A 19,167-nucleotide genomic window follows, 5' to 3' on the forward strand; every position below is an offset into this window, starting at 1 on the left:
AGGTCTCATGAGTTACAAATATCATCTTTCCATGCAGGAATGTAAACAGTTCAACCTTAATAAGTCTCATATTATGATTTCTCTTTCCTGTTTACCTCTTCATGCTTCTCTTGAGTCTTGTAATCTGTAAGTCAGATTTTCTATTCAGTTCTGGTCTTTTCATCAAGAATGTTTGAAAGTCCCCTATTTCACTGAATGACCATTTTTTCCCCTGAAGGATTATACTCAGTTTTGCTGGGTAGGTGATTCTTGGTTGTAATCCTATCTCCTTTGCCCTCTGGAATATTATATTCTATGCCCTCTGGTCCCTTAATGTAGAAGCTGCTAAATCTTGTGTTATCCTGATTGTGTTTCTACAATACTTGAATTCTTTCTTTCTGGCTGCTTGCAATATTTTCTCCTTGATGTGGGAACTCTGGAATTTGGCTACAATATTCCCAGGAGTTTTCCTTTGGGGGCTTCTTTCAGGAGGTGATCGGTGGATTCTTTAAATTTTTATTTTACCCTCTGCTTCTAAAATATCAGAGCAGTTTTCCTTGATAATTTCTTGAAAGATTATCTCTAGACTCTTATTTTGATCATGGTTTTCAGATAGTCCAATAATTTTTTAAATTCTCTCTCCTGGATCTATTTTCCAGGTCAGTTGTTTTTCCAGTGAGATATTTCACATTGTTTTCTATTTTTTTCATTCTTTTGGATTTGTTTTACAGTGTCTTGATTTCTCATAAAGTCACTAGCTTCCAATTGCTCCATTCTAATTTTTAAGGAAGTATTTTCTTCAGTAAGCTTTTGGACTTTCTTTTCCATTTAGCTAATTTTGCTTTTTAGGGCATTCTTCTCTTCATTGGCTTTTTGGACCTCTTTTGCCATTTGGGTTAGGCTATTTTTTAAGGTGTTATTTTCTTCAGTATTTTTTGGGGTCTTCTTTAGCAAGCTGTTGACTAGTTTTTCATGATTTTCTTGCATCACTCTCATTACTCTTCCCAGTTTTTCCTCTACTTCTCTTACTTGCTTCTCAGAATCCTTTTTGAGCTCTTCCATGGCATGGGACCAATTCATATTTTCCTTGGAGGCTTTGGAGGTAGGAGCTTTGACTTTGTTGTCTTCTTCTGGTTGTATGTTTTGATCTTCTTGGTTACCAAAGAAAGATTCTATGGTCTGATTCTTTTTGCGCTGCTTGCTCATGATCCCGGCCAATTACTTGAGTTATAAATTCTTTGTTAAGGTAGGGGTCTGCTTCCAGTGTGGAGAATGTACTGTCCCAAGCTTTGGAAGTTTTGTGCAGCTGTTTTCAGAGATATTTCTAGGGACCTATAAATTTTCAGTTCTTCCAAGGTGCTATGAAAAAGGGCGAGGTGTTTACTCCTTTCCTGGCCTGTGCTCTGGTCTGTGAGTGACCACAAGCACTCTTTTCTGTCTTGGAACTGTGAGGAAGATTTCCTCTCCACAGCCACTACAAGCTCCACCATGCCAGCGCTCCTCCTCACCCCAGGACTGCCACCGAGAACTGTGACCCAGATCCAAGCACAGGCAAAGCCAGGGAATCCTGCACCAGCAGAAAGATCCCTGCAATCCCCCTCTGATCAGCCACTTGATTCCTCCTCAGTCTTTGGGCTGGAAGCTCAGGAAGCAGCTGCTGCCCCGGGCCAGGCTTGGGGACTGGAGCTGAGACCACCCCACTTCTGTTTCTCACCGTAGACACAGACTTTTCCTACTGACCTTCTAAGTTGTCTTTGGCGTTTGAGGGTTGAAAAGTCTGGAAACTGCCACAGCTGCCTGCAATTCAGTCCTCTGAGGCCTGCTCCAGGTTTGTCGTGGCCTATGCTGCCTGCATGATCATGCTGAACTGCACTCCTCTCCTAGCCTGGCGTGATATACCTTTCTGATCCACCATCCAGGCTGTCTTGGGCTGTAAATTTGTTTCACTCTGTCTTTTTGTAGGTTCTGCTGCTTTTGAATTTGTTTAGAGCCATTTTTAATAGGTATTTGGAGGAGTTTGAGGGAGAGCTCAAGCAAGTCACTGCTTTTACTCGTCCATCTTGGCTCCGCTCTCTTAAAGTATCTTTAAGGCAAGGATCATATCTTGTAATTCTTCCATATCTCTATAGTTTTCATTCAGTCTTAAGCACATAGGAAGTACTTAATCAATACTTGTTGACATATGTCTAATTACTACCAATTATTTTATGAGTATTAGAACTCTTATCATTGTCAAGAGGGGTAGTATTTTAAGATCTTAAATAAAAATAACTTTAGGAGCAGCTGGGTGGCACAGTGGATAAAGCACCGGTCCTGAAGTCAGGAGGACCTGAGTTCAAATCCGGCCTCAGACACATAACACTTACTAGCTGTGTGACCCTGGGCAAGTCACTTAACCTCAATTGCCTAAAAAAAAATAATAATAAAATAAAAATAACTTTAAATCTTAATTTTTATAGGATCTAAATTTATAGTAAGACCTCACTAATCTGCAGTAATTTAGGAGGAATACTTTTTGGTGTTGGTAGAAATCTGAATTATAGAGTATTTTAAGGAAATGTAGGTTTACCACATTAAAGTACATTACACCTAAACTCAAATTAAATAAGAAATGTTGCTTGATAGAGGTGTTGCTTGAGGGACTTTAATAAATTGATGAAAATTATTTGTAATAAGCATGTTGATTATATGTAAATTATATTAAGTAGTTGATAGTGAAAAAAATCTCTTGTTTTAATTATTTTTAAAATTTCTTCTAAAGTGTTCATTTGGACTTCATTAAAAAAAAAGTTTGCTAAATCTTTGTACAAAATAATTCCACAGTGTTAAATAATGCAGTTTTATTGCAATAGTATAAATATCCATTTGCCATTACTGCAGAAAATATGAATCAAATAGGTAAATTTTTTTTTACCTATTTGTATTGTTATCTTTGTGATCTCCTTATAGGAAAACTAGGAATGGAAGATTATGCTGTCTTTTATCCACCCAATGGTAAGAATTATACTATTGCTTCCTCTAGTGGAAAAAAGAAAAATTACGTTTTATAATGAAAAAGATGGTTCTTCTGATTCTTGTGTCTTTTAAAAAACATAGTCATTCATATATGGGATTGTATTTCTACCTCACTCTCTGTGAGATAATAAAGTATAATTAATTTCCCAGTCAGTGGTAATAGCTTTGTGTTGACTCATTCATGTTCTCTTGTTCAGAACTTCATTTGACAAGCAACTTCTATTTGTGAAATATAGTCAACCCAGATTAAAAGTAGTCTATGTCCATGAAATAAAATCTTTTCTTTGTGGAAAGCTACTGGCACATAAGATTCATGACCTTGGCTTCATTAGTATCATGCTCTAATTATCATATTCAATTGGTATTTGATGTGATTTGCCTTTACTCTAATTTTGGAAAAAATGTAGATTTAAGCTAGTAATTATAATAGCTTCAATTTAGATAGGATCAAATATAGCAATAGTGACATATTAAATGCAGTACTCTTAGAAATTAAATATTTACTTTGTGAGCTAATCAGATTATTCCAGAGTACTGCTTAGACTTCTAAAGATAAGCTTATTGAGAAAAAGAAAGAAAGAATGTATGATCAAATTGTAACAGGCAAAGCCTGAAGCAAAAGACAGAGGAGACTGGAAACAAAGCAAGAACAGATCCTTTCTGTGCTCCCTTTCCCCCCATTCTCTTCTACCCCTAAGTTTGTCCTGGGTAAGGACCCAAGTCTGGCTGACCCTGACATCCCTAAATATGGAGAAAATGAAGACAGCCAATGGCTCAAACTAAGTGCAAAGAAAGGGGCCTAAAAGTGAGGAGGGAAACCAGATAGGGCAGTTGGGGTTACAAGACAAAGGCTGAAAGACCAAAAGTTCAGGTGAAAAAAACCTGAATAAAATCCTACCTGACAAGCAGATAAACCAGCAGAGAGGATCATAAAGGCAGAATGAAGAAGTAAAGTCTCAAAGAAAAAAACGGTGTATTGAACAAGTATTAAAACATGAAGGTAAATAAAGTAAAACGACCTGATGAGAAAAGAAAATCCTGAGAACTTCCCAGAAATAATGGAACAACATTAAAAAAAATTCCAAAAGTTCCAGAAGAGACAAAAAGAGAGGCCACCTAGTGGAATGGATAGGAAGTTGACCTTGCCATCAGGAAGACCTGGATTCAAGTTCTGCTGCTGATGCATACTGGCTGCTTGGTGGCCCCAGGCAATTCTCTGAGACCTGTGTTAGAATATGTGCTGATTTCCATTGGTACAAAGTTTCCTATGTCAATGAAATAACAAGTCCAAACCAAAAACAGACAGAAATAAAACTTTATTTTTTAAATTAGGAATGAATTTTAAGTCACTATTCAAAACTCATTGCAGAGTTTAAAGAGGAAACAAATCACAAAATAGGAAGAATTGAATACACAGTGAAGAATTTCTACAAAGTAGAGACTGAAAGTGAGACAGACATTTGGAAGACCAAATACTGAAGCAGAAGTAAATTTGGCAGAAAAGAAACAAAAGGTAATAATGTTAAAAGGATATCTAGATTCTTTGGAAGCCAATGTGATTAATCTTGAAGTCAAGATAAATGAAGCTAACTTTTAAGCATCATCGGTCTTCCAGAAGAACAGAACAAATAAAAAACTTGAATGCCATGTTTCATGCAATAATACACGATAAAGTTGTCTAAAACTTTTGAGTGTGGACAACAAAACGTTGATTATTAGAATCCACAAACTTCCACAACAGAAAAAAAAAGCTTCATACTCTAAGGAATGTAGTAGTTACATTTACAGTATCAATAACAAACAAACAAAATTTGCAAGCAGTCAGATGAAAGCCTAAATATGAAAGAAAGACAGTTTCAATAAGATTATTCTAGAGATACAACAATTCAGGAGAATGAACAAAAAACAAAGGAATTCAAGCTGCAAGACAATTTATCCTAAAAACCTGAACCAAATCACCAATAATAAAGATGGACTTTTAACATAGAACCACTTAAAGCATTCCTACCAAAAAAAATCAAAAGTGAGCAACAAATTATTTAACTTGCAAAAACCTCAAACAATAAAAACCCAAGTACAGTAAATAAATACAATTATCGAAAAAAGAATATAAGGTTGTATATCTTCTATACGGGGACTTTGCACTGATTTTCATCAGGCTGGGGGGGGGCAAAGCACATTAGAAAATAACATTCTGAAAAAGAATTGTAAAATATAAGGCTAGAAAAGTAGGAAGGGGTCAGATTGTACAGAGCTTTAAATTCTAAACAAAATACTCCATATTTTATCCTAGAGGTAATAGGAAGTCCCTGAAGTTTACTGAGTATCTGGAGGTGGTGAGTGCAGGGGACATGTTTCATAGTCAGAAAATATGTTGGGCAACTTTGTAGAGAATGGATTGGAGGGCAAGGAGACCAATTAGAAAACTATTGCTGTAATGCAGGGGAAAAGAAATGAGGGTCTGTACTAGGGGGATGGTTGCTTGAATAGACAGAAGGCGGACTTACATGCCAAGATTTGGAAACTGATATGAGATGAGTGCAAGTGAACACCTGAGGATGACACCTAGATTTTGAGACTAGGTGACTAGCAGGATGGTGGTACCTTCAGCAGTATCAGATCAGTTCAGAAGAATGGAGAGTTGTGGAGGAAAGATAATTTTTTTTTTTAATTTGGAATTGTTCAGTTTGAGAAGCCTACAAAGACCTCCCAGTTGATGGTAGTTGATGATGAGGATTTGGAGCTCAGGAGAAAGACTAGGGGTAGATATATAGTTCTGGGAGGCATCTTCATAGATGTGATAATTGAACCCCCAGAATCTGATGAAATTACCAGTTGAGAAAGAAGAGAACATTCAGGACCAAGTCTTAAAGGATACCTATGAAGATCCAGCAAAGGAGATTGTGAAAGCATTGTGAAGATGGAGGGGAACCAAGAGAAAACAGTGTCCCTAAAATCTAGAGAGGAGAAAGTATCTAGGAGGAGATGCTACTAGTGACAAGTGCTGCAAAGCAAAGGGTTAGGAGTGAGAAGAAGCCAGTATTTATCAATTATGAGATCATTGGTAATTTGAGAGACAGAGCGTGTGCAGTGTTAATTAAATGGTGAGCTTGGGAGCCAGACTGCAAAAGATTTAGAAAAGAGTAAGAGGAAAGGGAGTAGAAGCACAGGTTGTAGATAATTTTAAGAGTTTAGCTAAAAACAAGTGTTGAAATATGTGATGACGGTCAAATCAATCAAGGGTTTCTTAAGCACTGAGGAAATATGGGCACAAATGTGTGAGCAGCAGGAGGGAAGCCGGTGGGTAGAAGGGAGATGGTGGTGAAGACGGAGTGTTGGGGACATCAGGGAAGAGTGTAACCCTCCCAGAGGGGAGAGTCTCCTCTTTTTCAGAGACTAGGGGGGTGAAATGTAATGAGGGGCAGTGTCAAAGAGGTACGAAATGAGTAGAAGAGGAGAAGACAGAGCTTTGTGAATGGCTTCAATTAATTTGGTCAAGAAAGATGAGGTCCTTATCAAAGGTAAGGGAAGAGGACATTAAGAGGTCTGAGAAAAGATGAGAAGGTTTAGAAAAACTGCCATGGTGACTGGGATAGAGAATCTATTACCGAGTAGTGGAAGGTTGCATTGCTGAAATAATTGATATTCTATTACATAAATTTGTAGTAGATCCAATTAACACAGTTTCATTACTTTTTCTAGCTAAGTTCAGCATCACATATATAAGCAAAGAAAGTGGAGAGAGGGGGAGTAATCCAGAGTTGTAGTTTGGCAAGGCATATTTAGCACTTGAACTATACATAGGGTATACTAGCAAAACCTAGATTTTTTAAAATTGAGGGTTACCTACCAAAATATAAAATACCCAGATGAAGAGATCCTGATTGAGAAATATTAAACCCAATTTGAAAAATGAAATAAAAACTGATCATAAATGAACTCCCAAATTAAAAAAGAACTGGTCCAGATGGATTTACAGGTGAATCCTGTCAAATTTTTAGAGAGCAACTAATACCTATATTATATAAATTATTTTTTAAACTTGAGAAATAAAACGTCCTATCACATTCTTCTTATAGGACAAATATAGTCCTAATGCCTAAAGCAAAAAAGACTAAATCCAAGAAAGGTCATTTTAGACCGTTGTTACTAATGTGTACCAATACAAATATTTCAAGTAAAATCCTAGCAGAAAGATTACAACAACAGATTCAAACAGTTATCAACTATGACCAAGCTGGATTTGTATCAGGCTTGCAAGAATAATTCACTGTTAAGAAAACAGGCCTTTATATAAAAAAAAGTGTCCCGAGTCACATAATTATTTCAATAGATTCAGAAAGTCTTTGACAAAATAATAGCATTCATTTATGTTAAAAAAGGAAAGGCAAAGGACCATTTTTCATACAATAAAAAGTATATATCTAAAACCAAAAGCTAACATTTATGATGGGAAAATATATGAAGCTTTTCTAATAAATGCATCGTCCCACCTTCTGTGCTAAGCCTTTCCCAGCCCTCCTTAATCTTAGTGCCTTCCCTCTCTGACTATCCTCAGTTTATCTTATACATATCTTGTTTGTACAGTTATTTGCACTTTGACTCCTCCATTAGACTGAGATCCTTTAGAACAAAGGGACTGTTTAATTAACTTAATTTTTAAAAATTAATTTAATTAATTTTTAATTAATTAATGCTTTATTTTTCAGTTTGGTTTGGTGTTATCTTTCTTAGTATCCGCAACACTTAGCACGGTACCTAGCACACGCTAGGCCCTTAATAAAAACTAAGTGACTGACTGACTTGGGGGCAGCTAGGTGATGCAATGGATAGGGAGCTGGACCTGGAGTCAAAAAGACTCATCTTCCTGAGTTCAAATCTGTCCTCAGACTTACTTACTGTGTAGCCCTGGGCAAGTCTCAGCCCTGTTCACCTCATTTCCTTATCTGTAAAATGAGCTGGAGAAGGAAATAGCAAACCATCCCAGTATCTTTGCCAAGAAAACTCCAAATGGGGTCACGAAGAGTTGGACATGACTGAAAAACGACAAGAAGAAGAAGACTGACTGACTAACATGTACATAGAAGTACATGGAAGAAGAGAAGACTTTTGCAGTAGTACATGTGATGAGGACCTGTACTAGGGTGGGTAATAGCTACATGAGTAAGAGAAAAGGAGACATATATAAAAGATACTATGAAGGCAGAATCAATGAGATCTGACAACAGATTGGGTATGTGGTGTGAGTCAAAAAGAAGAATCAAGGAGTTGTAATTACTGAATTTGTAAACCTGTTTGCCTGGGAGTATGTGGTGCCCTTGACAGTAATAGGAAAGTTGGAAGGAGGGAAGTGTTTTGGGAAAAAGATGAGTCTTGGTTTGAGATGCCTATGGGTTATCCGGTTTGAGATGTTCAGAAGGCAGTTAGTGATGAAGGGCTAGAATTCAGGAGAGATATTTATTTGATATTCATCCTCACAGAGATGATAATTGAAACGTTGGGTGCTGATGAGATCACCAAATGAAGTAGTATAAAGGAAGAAGAGAAAAGGGCTCAGGGTAGATCACTGTAAACCCACAGGTAGTTAGTGGGTATGACCTGGATGAAGATCCATCAGAGGAGAGTTGAGAAAGAGGGGTCAGGCAGATAAGAGAAGAACCAGGAGAGAGAACCAAAATTAGAGAGGACAGATCATGTTAAGCAGTATGAGAAGCTGCAGAGAGGTCAAGACACACTCAAGATATATAAATATAATTACAAAACAGTCTTTAAAGAAATAAGGACCTGGGGCAGCTAGGTGGTGCAGAAGCACCACCCGAAGAGCACCGGCTCTGAAGTCAGGAGGACCTGAGTTCAAATGCGGCCTCAGACCAAACACTTGACACATACTAGATGTGTGACCCTGGGCAAGTCACCTAATCCCAATTGCCTAAAATAAAAAAAACAACAAAACAAAACAAAGAAATAAGGACACGACTTAAATAATTGTAGGGATATTAATTGGTCATGGTTGAGTCATACATATGTAATAAAAATTACAGTAGTACCTAAAACAATTTGCAAATTTGGTGCTGTATCAATCCAATTACCTAGAGGCACTAGACAAAATGATAAGATTTCATTTGGAGGAACAAATGAATCATAAGGGAAAGGATGGAAAAAAAAAGTAAAGATAAAGAAAAAATAGTACACAGACCTCAGAATATATTATGAAACAGTAATCATTAAAATTATTTGTCCTTTGTTTAAAAAATTGAAAAATAGATGAATGAGCACTTATAAAGTACTTATTATATGCCAGACACCATGCCAGGTGCTAAGCTACTATTATAAAAGTGAGGCAATCTTGGCCCTCAATAAATTTCCATTCTAATAGGGGAGATATACACATAGGTGTATGTACATATGTATGTAAGTATATAGAAGTGTTGGTCATGGAAGTGTGTCTCATGAGTCTCTGTGATGAGGAGCTAATCCACGCTCTGCCTAATTGCTAAGTACTTTTCCAGGAATAATGAAACTATTATTTTGGTTTCTGTTCCCAGAGCCAGAGGTGGAAGGTGGGAGGATGGTTATTGCAGAATGGATGATTTGAGGGCTGGGATAGAAAGATGGATAGGAAGCGAAACATGATCTGGTGTGGAGCCTGGGGCTGACTTAAGTACTCACCCACCAATCGGGAAGCTTAGCTTTAAGATAGTACAAAAACTAAATAGATTAACTCCCTCAGGGAGTGAGGGATAGGGTGGAAGGGATATTTTCTGCCATCTCATACTAGCAGTGCTGTGCCAGGTAGTGAGAAACAGGGCAGCCTCAAGTGAATGGCAAGGTCAATAAATAAGCTGGAATCTGAAATAATCAAACTAACCAGTTATTTAACTAGAAAACATAAATGGCTTGTAGAAAAACTCCTTATTTGTCAAAAATTACCAGGAAAACTAGAAAAAGTTATACAGAAAATAAATTTTGACCAATAGCTTACACCATATACCACAAGTTCTAAATGGGTACTGGATCTAAATATAAAGCATCAGACCACAAAATGTTACAAAAAATGAGATCAAATGCCTTTGCAGCTTTGGATACAGGGAGAATTATTAACCAGACAAGTGTTGCAAGAGGTCACAAAAGATATAGATGATTGTATGAAATTGAGAAGCTTTTGCACAAACAAAATAAGTGTAGGCCCTTCTCTATCACACAGACACACACACACACACATTTAGAGAGAAAGAGAGCATCAGAAGCTCCTAGCACAGTGTTGTCTCAGGGTGGATGCACTAGGCCTAGAGTCAAAAAGACCCGAGTTCAAATCAACCTCAGATACTTACTGTGTGACCCTGGACAAGTCACTTAACCTCTGCTTTGTTTTTCTCAACTGTAAAAAAGCAAAGGGGGGGGCGGGGGCAAGGCTCGGTAGTAATAGTACCTACCTCTCTGGGTTATTGTGAGGATTGAATGAGATCAAATCTGTAAAGTGTTTCTTACAATACCTGGTACATAGTAAGTGCTCAATAAATACTTATTCCATTCCATTCCATTAATACAAATATATAAGACCAAGAACCTCTCCACAGAGGTTGTGGTCAAAGTGTATATATGGTTCTCCAAAGAATAATTGCAAACTATAAAATAAAATTAAGGAATGCTTCAAATGATAAATGATAAAAAATACAAGTCAAAATTGCTCTGAGGCTTCACTTCACATTCAGCAAATTGGCAAAGATGAAAGTAATCAGTAAAAGAGAAAACCAAAACCTCAAAACAAAAACAAAGCAAAAAAACCCGCAGTGGGCTGTGGGAAGATAGACATACTAATGCTGGAGGCCGCTAGGTGGCACCATAGTGCACAGAGTGCTGGGTCTGGAGGGAGAAAAGATTTTTGAGTGCACATTTGCTCTCAGACAATTCCTAGCTGTGTGGCCCTGGGCAAGTCACTTAACCTCTGTTTGCCTCAGTTTCCTCAATTGTGAAATAGGGATAATAACAACACCTACCTCCCAGAGTTGTTGTGAGGATCAAATGAGATAATATTTGCAAAGCACTTAGCATAATGCCTCTCACAGAGTTGGTGCTGCATAAATGTTAGTTGTTGTTGTTATACTATCATACTATTGGTGGAGCTATGAATTTCATCCAACCATTCTGAAAAGCAATTTGCTGTTTAAAAAGTGACCAAAATGTCCATATTCTTTGACCCAAAGATTCCACTGCTATTCATATAGACCAAGGAGGTCAAAGACATAAATAAAGATCTCAGATACAACAAAATATTCATAACAGTACTTTTTGTGGTAGCAAAGAAGTAGAAACAGGAGATGCTCATAAGATAGGGAATGGCTAAACAAGTTGTAGTTGATAAATGTAGTAACATTATTGTATCAAAAGACATGATGAATAAGAAGAATTCAGAGATGGGTAAGAATACTCACATGAACTGATGCAGAGTTAAGTAAGCAGAATCAAGACAACAATAGACAGCAATGTAAAGAGAGCAAAACAACAAAACAGAAATGCTGTGTAATTAGCATGATCGAACTTGGTCCTGGAGAAGAGTTGAAAAAATAAAACCTTTTCCCTTCATTGCAGAGTTTAAGGGCTATAGGTTTGGAGTACTGTATATTCTTTAAGACACAGTAGTTGTGTTTGGTTTCACTACACTGTGTTTTTTTCTTCTTTGTTACAAATGGGATAGTCTAGAGAAGGGGAAGGGATATATTCAGAAATGACAATGATAAAGAAGCAAAAGATAGCATTAAAAAAACTAAAAGAAACTTTAAAAGTAAGTCATCGAGTAATCAATGTCATAACTGATACACTAAAGGAATTAATTTTTAATCTAACGAGGGATATAGCTGACATCTGTAGAAGATCGATGGAGTATTGATATTGAATGATTTTTGACATCTTGCCTCTAAAGAAACTTAGCTATCCAGCAACATCACCTATTTAGAACGTAGTTGAGAACCAAAAAATAGGGGGAAAAAGTCTTTTGACATCAAAAATAGCTGCATTAAATCACATCTACTCTTTTAGTAGATCCCCTCAGGAATAGAGACCTCTGTTCTCAGGAATAGAGCCTTCTTTAGGGTTTTCAAAAGCTCTCTTATTTAGTTTCCAAACTCTGAGCAGAATAAAGGAAAAAAATTAGAAAAGGGAGAGGAATAGTCATAGTCATACACACTGGCAGTAGCAATGTCATAGGATTGTAGATTTATAGATGAAAATGAATTTCAGGTCATATAATAAGCACCTCATCATGCAGTTGAGGAAACCGATGCCCAGGGAAGTTAAATGCCCTGTCCGAGTCACATAAGTAGTAAGTGGGAGAGCAAGAATTTAAACCTCATCTTCTGACTCCAAATCCAGAACTCTGTACCTCACAGCCAACAGCTCCATAACAAAGAAAAAGATGGAAAAAGTAGATGCAAGAGTTCAAAAAAGCATGAGATTATGAAACTAGTACACTATTACACAAGTTCACATTCTTTGGTGAAGCCCCATGCATCTCACTGCATGATAAAAGCATCACTGTGCATAATGATTTTGTGTGATCTGAAAACCATGCTTACTACATTCTGTTTAAGAAGACAGATAAGTATACATAAAATGCTTTGAAATATTCTGAAGGAAGCAGCTTTGTGATGCAGAGGATAGAGCCCTGAACCTGGAGTCAGGATGCCCTGAGTTCAAATGAAATCTTAGACAGTCACTAACTCTGTGACCCTGGGCAAATCTCTTTGAACTCTGTCTGCCTAAGTTTCCTTTTCTGAAAAATGAAGATAATAATAATGCCTACCTCTCCTAGCTGCTGTGAGGATTAAATGTGATAACATATGTAAAGTGCTTTGCAAACCTTAAAGCACTATATAAATACTAGCCATTATTCATATAAAAAGGCATCTATTTTTCCTAACTCAAATACTGTAGACTCACAGAATTAAGCCTGAGAAGATTAAAACTAAAAGTACAAAGGATTTTCTGTTCTTTGCTTCAAAATTCATATAATGTCAAAAGACTTAGTGGAAGTAGTTGGTAAAGGGACATAAGGAATAGTGAATTACAATTTTTTTTTTACCAAGTTCTTTTAAAGGCCCTAAATTTCTCCTTGAACCAAACACCTTAGTATGAGCAAAGAATCCATTTGTACCCTTAGGTTATGTACTACCTAAACATTTTTGGCAAACTACTTCTTTTATCTCAGATATAGACATATTCCTAAACAGTTTTTTAAAAAAACTTATCTCTGCTTTTCATGCCTTCAGTCCTTCAAGGGTTAAGTTTCAATCATCTGGTCATCACCCAGGAAGGGTTTTCTAATGGATACTAATGTCCTTGAAATATTTTTTCTTGTATTCAATATCTTCCAACCAATCTTGCCTCAAGTTTTGTATGTTTGCTGTGGACAATTATTTTAAGAAACTATTATCCCCTAATACATCTGAAGAAAGGCAAAAATCCTAACTATGTTATAATGAATATGAAATTGATTCCTTGTAGTAGACATTCTTTTGACAAAGTCCAACTCCCATGTACAGAAGTGTTACTTATCAAAAAAAAATCTTAAAGTAGATGAAATTCAAATAGTATACATGATTCAGAAAATACCACATAAAATATCTTTCTTACTAAATACTTCATCCTCTCATCTTCTCTGTTATTGACTTTTATTTTTGTAATTCACTGACAAACTTGATTTGCTTCAATTTATTCAAATTGAAATGCCATTACTCAAGAGTCAATCTCATATTAAAAGTCTTTGTTGTTCACTTGTTTCAGTTATGTCTGACACTTCGTGACCCCATTTGGGTTTTCTTGGCAAAGATACTGGAGTGGTTTGCTGTTTCCTTCTCTGGCTCATTTTACAGATGAATAAACTGAGGCAAACACTTGCCCAGAGTCACACAGCAACTGTGTCTGAGGCCTTATTTGAATTCGGGAAGATGTCTTCCTGACTTCAGGCCCACTGCTCTATCCACCGCGCCACCTAGCTGCTCTATTAAAAATCTAGTTTTAACACATTAAAATTTTACTTTTAAAATACTAAAATAAGCTTCCCCTACCTATAACCTAAACTTGTTTATATGTTTTATCCTAATTTGTCCTCATTTCACTTTCCCTATACCAGCTATTTCTAGTCCTTTTCACTATTACTAAAAAGGAAAAGAGGGGCAGCTAGGTGGCGCAGTGGTAGAGCACCGACCCTGAAGTCAGGAGGACCTGAGTTCAAATCCAGCCTCAGACCAACCACTTGACACTTACTAGCTGTGTGACCCTGGGTAAGTCACTTAACCCCAATTACCTTAAAAAAAAAATGAAAAGAAAGTCAACTATCTTTATTTACTATCACCATTGTTACCCTAGATCTGTCTCTAATTCTCTAGCCCTATTTCTCTCCCTATAATCATATCTTTACTCTATGTAACACACACACACACACACACACACACACACACAAAACCACCATAAAACAATATGTAAGTAAATGTGACTTAACTAGTGATGATATCAAGCACCAAAATAAGGAAATATCAATATTACTAAAATACTAAAAAAATATTGTATTAATTTTAAAAAGCAGCCATCCTTTGAACTAGAACAAAAAATGTATATACATATACATATGTATGTATGATTGAGAGAGAAAAAAAAGCCTAAATGTTGTATAAAACCAAATAAGGTACAGGGACTATTAGTTGGACTGTATTCTAAACAAATTTATTTTTAAAAGGGAGAAAATATTTTTTTAAAAAATTTACTTATATTGCAATAATGCAGAATGAAAAAACAATCACCAAGTACAAGGAATAAGGCAAGGGGGCTTTGCATCACACTAGTAGAAATGCTTTACACAGAACAGATCCAGAAAAGGTTGCAAATCACCAAATCAGGATACTGAATAAGGTATAGGACAGCACAAGTTAGGAGAGTGGTTGCTGATAGAATCAGGTAAGAGAAGATTAAAACCAGAAGGGCCACATAGAAACTGGAAAATTCAGCATGCCACGATTTTGATATATTGACTGAAGGAACATTGATGAAAAATCAAGAGCACGTTGACAAGATGGTGGAACCTATGAAAGGGACACACAGCAAAAAAAGTAGGGAACAAACGAGGTAAACTCTAGGAAAAGCATCTAGAAAACACGAGCGGGGCCAAGCAGGTGGTCACTTGATTTTAGCCTCAATAGACCAAGAAGTCCAGATGTTATGGACCTGTGAGAATTAGTGACCTCCCACAGCTATTATGTGTCAGAGGTGGGGCTTGAACCCTAGTCTTCTGAACTCCCAGGCCAGCCGTTTATCCGCTATACCAAACTACCTCCATTATGTAATTAGTATAAAATATTCCTTGTGTTATATTTTTTCAGTGATTCAGATGACTGAGTTAGTGTTTTTTAAAATTTTAGGGCAAATACTGTAAAACGATACTCCTGATATTGTATCTTCTAATATGATCCGATTCCAGGATCTTTTACGGTACTTAATGACTTCTTGTTCAGTCATTTCAGTTGTGTCTGACTCTTTGTGATCCCATTTGGGGTTTTCTTAGCAAAGATACTGAAGTATTTTGCCTTCTCCAGCTCATTTTACAGATGAGGAAATTGAGGCAAACAGGGTTAAGTGACTTGCCCAAGGTCACACAGCTACTGAGTGTCTGAGGCCAGATTTGAACCAAAGTCTTCCTCACTCCAGGCCCAGCACTCTATCCACTGTGCCCCCTACTTAATGACTTAAGATTTGTTAATTTTGTTAATATGAAACATGTCATCATATTTTTAGGATGGAATGTTATTAAATTGCTTCTGTCATTTTTATTTTGTAGGAGTAATCCCTTTCCATGGATTTTCAATGTATGGTAAGTTGGGCTTTAAAAGAGACATTTACACAACACTTTTACTGACTTTAAACAAAGAAATCACATTTATTCCACTCCCCACACTTAGCTAGTTAACCATGCTGCCAATAAATCTCCAATTTCTTGTTTGTTTACATGTTTTATTAAAAAATAAAATAAAGGTTCATTTTCTTTGCCACTATAATAGTTGTCTGGCAAATAAAAATTTACTTTGAATTGTTAGTACAAATAGGGTTAAGGTATGTGTGTGGGTGTGGGTGTGGGTGTGTGTGTTTGATGTCAAGATTTCGTTTTAATGGACAGTAAATAAAATGACTCAAGATTCTGGAGTTTGAGGGCCAATCTCACCAAGAAATTTTAAAAATATAAGTGAACCAGGAAATGTTAAAAGGAAAATACAGCATCAGGTTTGATCTCATGATTTGTTTAGGCTGTTGGTATGCACTACATCTGTTACACTGACGTATGCAGACAGCCCTAAGTACGTGTGAAGAGAGGCCTGAGTGCCACTCTGTCATCCCATGCCAGCAAATGATGAACAAGAGGAGCTAATGAGCCTTTCTGGCCTTGGTTGGAGTGACAAACAAGGGACAGCTTGAGGAAGCCTATCATATACTTCCAGCATGGAATTTTAAAATCTGGAATTTAGTATGACTAACACTTTCTAAGGGGTGTTTTCCCCTTGTTTTTAATCATCTGGTTTACAGTAGGTAGTCTTAATTTCATAGTTTCTAGCAAAAGAGTTGATAAATCATTTAATGTTTTGCTTTATGAAAAATTAATGCTCAATATCTTAAAAAATCTAGGTTGATGGTGTGAATATAAAGCATTTAAAACTCAGTAGATATCAGATTATACTCAAGTTAAAAATACATAAGCACCTTGCAATTATTCTCTTTTCAGGTCTCAGGAAATAGGAATGAATGGTAAAACTACTTAATAACTTGTGGTGCTTCACATTGAGATTTGAATCCACCTTTTACCACAACTCCAAAGCAGATAGTATTATAGAGAAATTCTAATGTATTTCCATTTTCTAAAAATACAAAGGATTTCATGATAGGGAAATTAAGACAAATACATCTTGATTAAATCCACATTCTTGTCCTTTAGTCATTAAGTTTAAACCTAACATTTTGTGTTGAATAAAGTTAATTTGGATCATGAAAGTTGATTTGAAATACTTTTACAGTGAAACTTTTGATTCTGTTCATTAATGATTTAAAGGCACTGATTGATGCCACAAAATTGAATATTGCTAGGTATTTTCAAAGTAAATAATACCCCATTAATTCAAAATTAGTCATTATATAAAAAGTAAACAGAGATGATATTTAAAGCATTTAAGAAAAACTTTTCTAGTATCCACAACTACTTTAGCAGAATCCATTTATCTGTATACTTATTTTAATTATAATTATTATAATTCTTAAAAATATCATATGCTAAAGAGCTGTAGAAGTCACCACTTTACTCAATTTTAGGTAACCTATGAACCTGAAAGAAATAGTTGTATTTCCTTCATTAAAAATATGATGATCTAGATTTTTTTTTTAAATTTATACCAACCAGTCTTCCCCTCATGTACAGACTAGTGAAGTTGTATTGCATGACTTTTAAAAATTATTTTCCAAAGAAAGGGATTAGTTTAAAATTGATGAAAAAAAAGCATATGCCAATTTCACTTATATTTCAAGGGAGCAAGGCAGGTGAGAATGTTTATTCAAAGAAAATTTTCTCTCCATCAGAAGATTTTTGTAGAATATTTTAAATAAATGTTATAATTACAAATAGAATAGGATTGCCTAGGGGTTAGAGACCTAGACTTGTATCAAGGAAGACCTTGGTTCAAGTCTTACCTTGGATTCATACTGGCTGGGTGATGCTGAACAAGTCATTTATATTCCTGATGCTCTAGACAGCTCTCTAAACCTAGAAGTCACAAAGAAGTTGTCAGCCTGCACTGAGAGAAGGAGATTCCTTATCTAGGAATCCTTTAGAGCGAAGAAAACACAGGTCCAATTTCTATTCCTGTGTCTGTTCCTATGTGACAGAATTCAACATAATACAATTCTACTATTTTTGCTTCTTCAAATCATTTTTAGAAGTAGATTGGTATATAAATCATAAACAAATTAATCTGCTCTTTTGAATTTAGTTAATCATTAGTAGGCCCTTTAAGCCTCTGTTACATATATTGGGGAGAGGTTGTATTTTTTCTAATTACATATAAAATTATTTTTTTGCATTCCTTCACTAAATAATAGTTTTAAAATTTTCAAACTTTAAGATTAAGTGTTAGTATCTAAGAAGCTATCTGCTAATTACAGAAATGGAGTCTTACAAAAGCAAATGGAAAAAGAGATTCATTCTTAAGTATCTGGTATTCACATGCTACATCCATGTTATTTCCTTATATTGTGATGTCCATGAGGATGGGACCATATCTTTTCTAATTTATGTATCACACCTAACAAAGAATGTTTAATAAATAGTACTTGATTTTGACTATCATAAATAGATTTAAAATGGTTAGTGAATGTTGTAGCATCTTTTTACCCTTTACCTGTTTATGAAATTGGTGGGTAGCTTACCAAACTCCATAACTACATGTATTTAGAAATTTATCCTTAAAATTGGTTTGTCTTAATTTTTCCTAATCCTTCTAATAAATTAACATTGCCAGTTATTAGTGTTGGTTTTCTTACGCTGTTTTGGTAAACAGAATCATCATACTATAGTACTGTTTAACCCAGAGAGTTGGAATTGTCCTGCTTTAAGCATTTTTTATTTGATCATTTTTTTCTTTCACTTTTTAAAAGTGAAAAGAAACCAAGAAAGGCAGGAGGCTGATTGATGAGTTCATTTCACTTCTTGCTGCTATTAGCCAAGACTAGTGACTAGCTCTAGAGCTTCTTACCAATCAGTTTTACGTCACTGACAATATGGGTCATTTTTATTTTATTAAAGCTAGTAAATCTCCTGAATTCAGTTTTGCATTTATGAGCCACAAGTTGATTATTGTTTTTGCTCCCCAAAATCTTCATTATAACACTTTTAAGGATTTTAAAATCTCAAAAACCAATTTATGTTACCTTTTTACCAGTATAGTTTAGTTCTTATCTAAAATTACAACTTCCTGATATGCTGGTGCAAAATTAAACTTGCATAGATATATCTACTATGGCTTTCTCTGCCTTGTGCTATGATTTCATATTAAGTGAAAGACCATTCAATTTTTCTTTGTTTGATAGTTCCAGGTTCTTTTTGACAATTGATTTGTTTTAAGCAAGTTTGAAAGCAGCTTTCTTTGA

General features: G+C 35.7%; 1 protein-coding gene across 1 annotated transcript in view; it reads left to right on the forward strand.

The window, feature by feature from the left end:
* Positions 1-19,167, forward strand: part of TBC1D19 (TBC1 domain family member 19) — a 124,786-nt gene that overhangs the window by 90,065 nt on the left and 15,554 nt on the right. Inside the window, exons 15-16 of the mRNA XM_027836350.1 lie at positions 2,929-2,973; positions 15,821-15,853. Of these exons, the coding sequence (XP_027692151.1) occupies positions 2,929-2,973; positions 15,821-15,853 (78 nt within the window). The remainder of the gene's footprint in view (positions 1-2,928; positions 2,974-15,820; positions 15,854-19,167) is intronic.

This window comes from Vombatus ursinus, unplaced genomic scaffold (genome assembly GCF_900497805.2).
Source record: "Vombatus ursinus unplaced genomic scaffold, bare-nosed wombat genome assembly UNPS02014818.1, whole genome shotgun sequence".
Lineage (NCBI taxonomy): Eukaryota > Metazoa > Chordata > Mammalia > Diprotodontia > Vombatidae > Vombatus > Vombatus ursinus.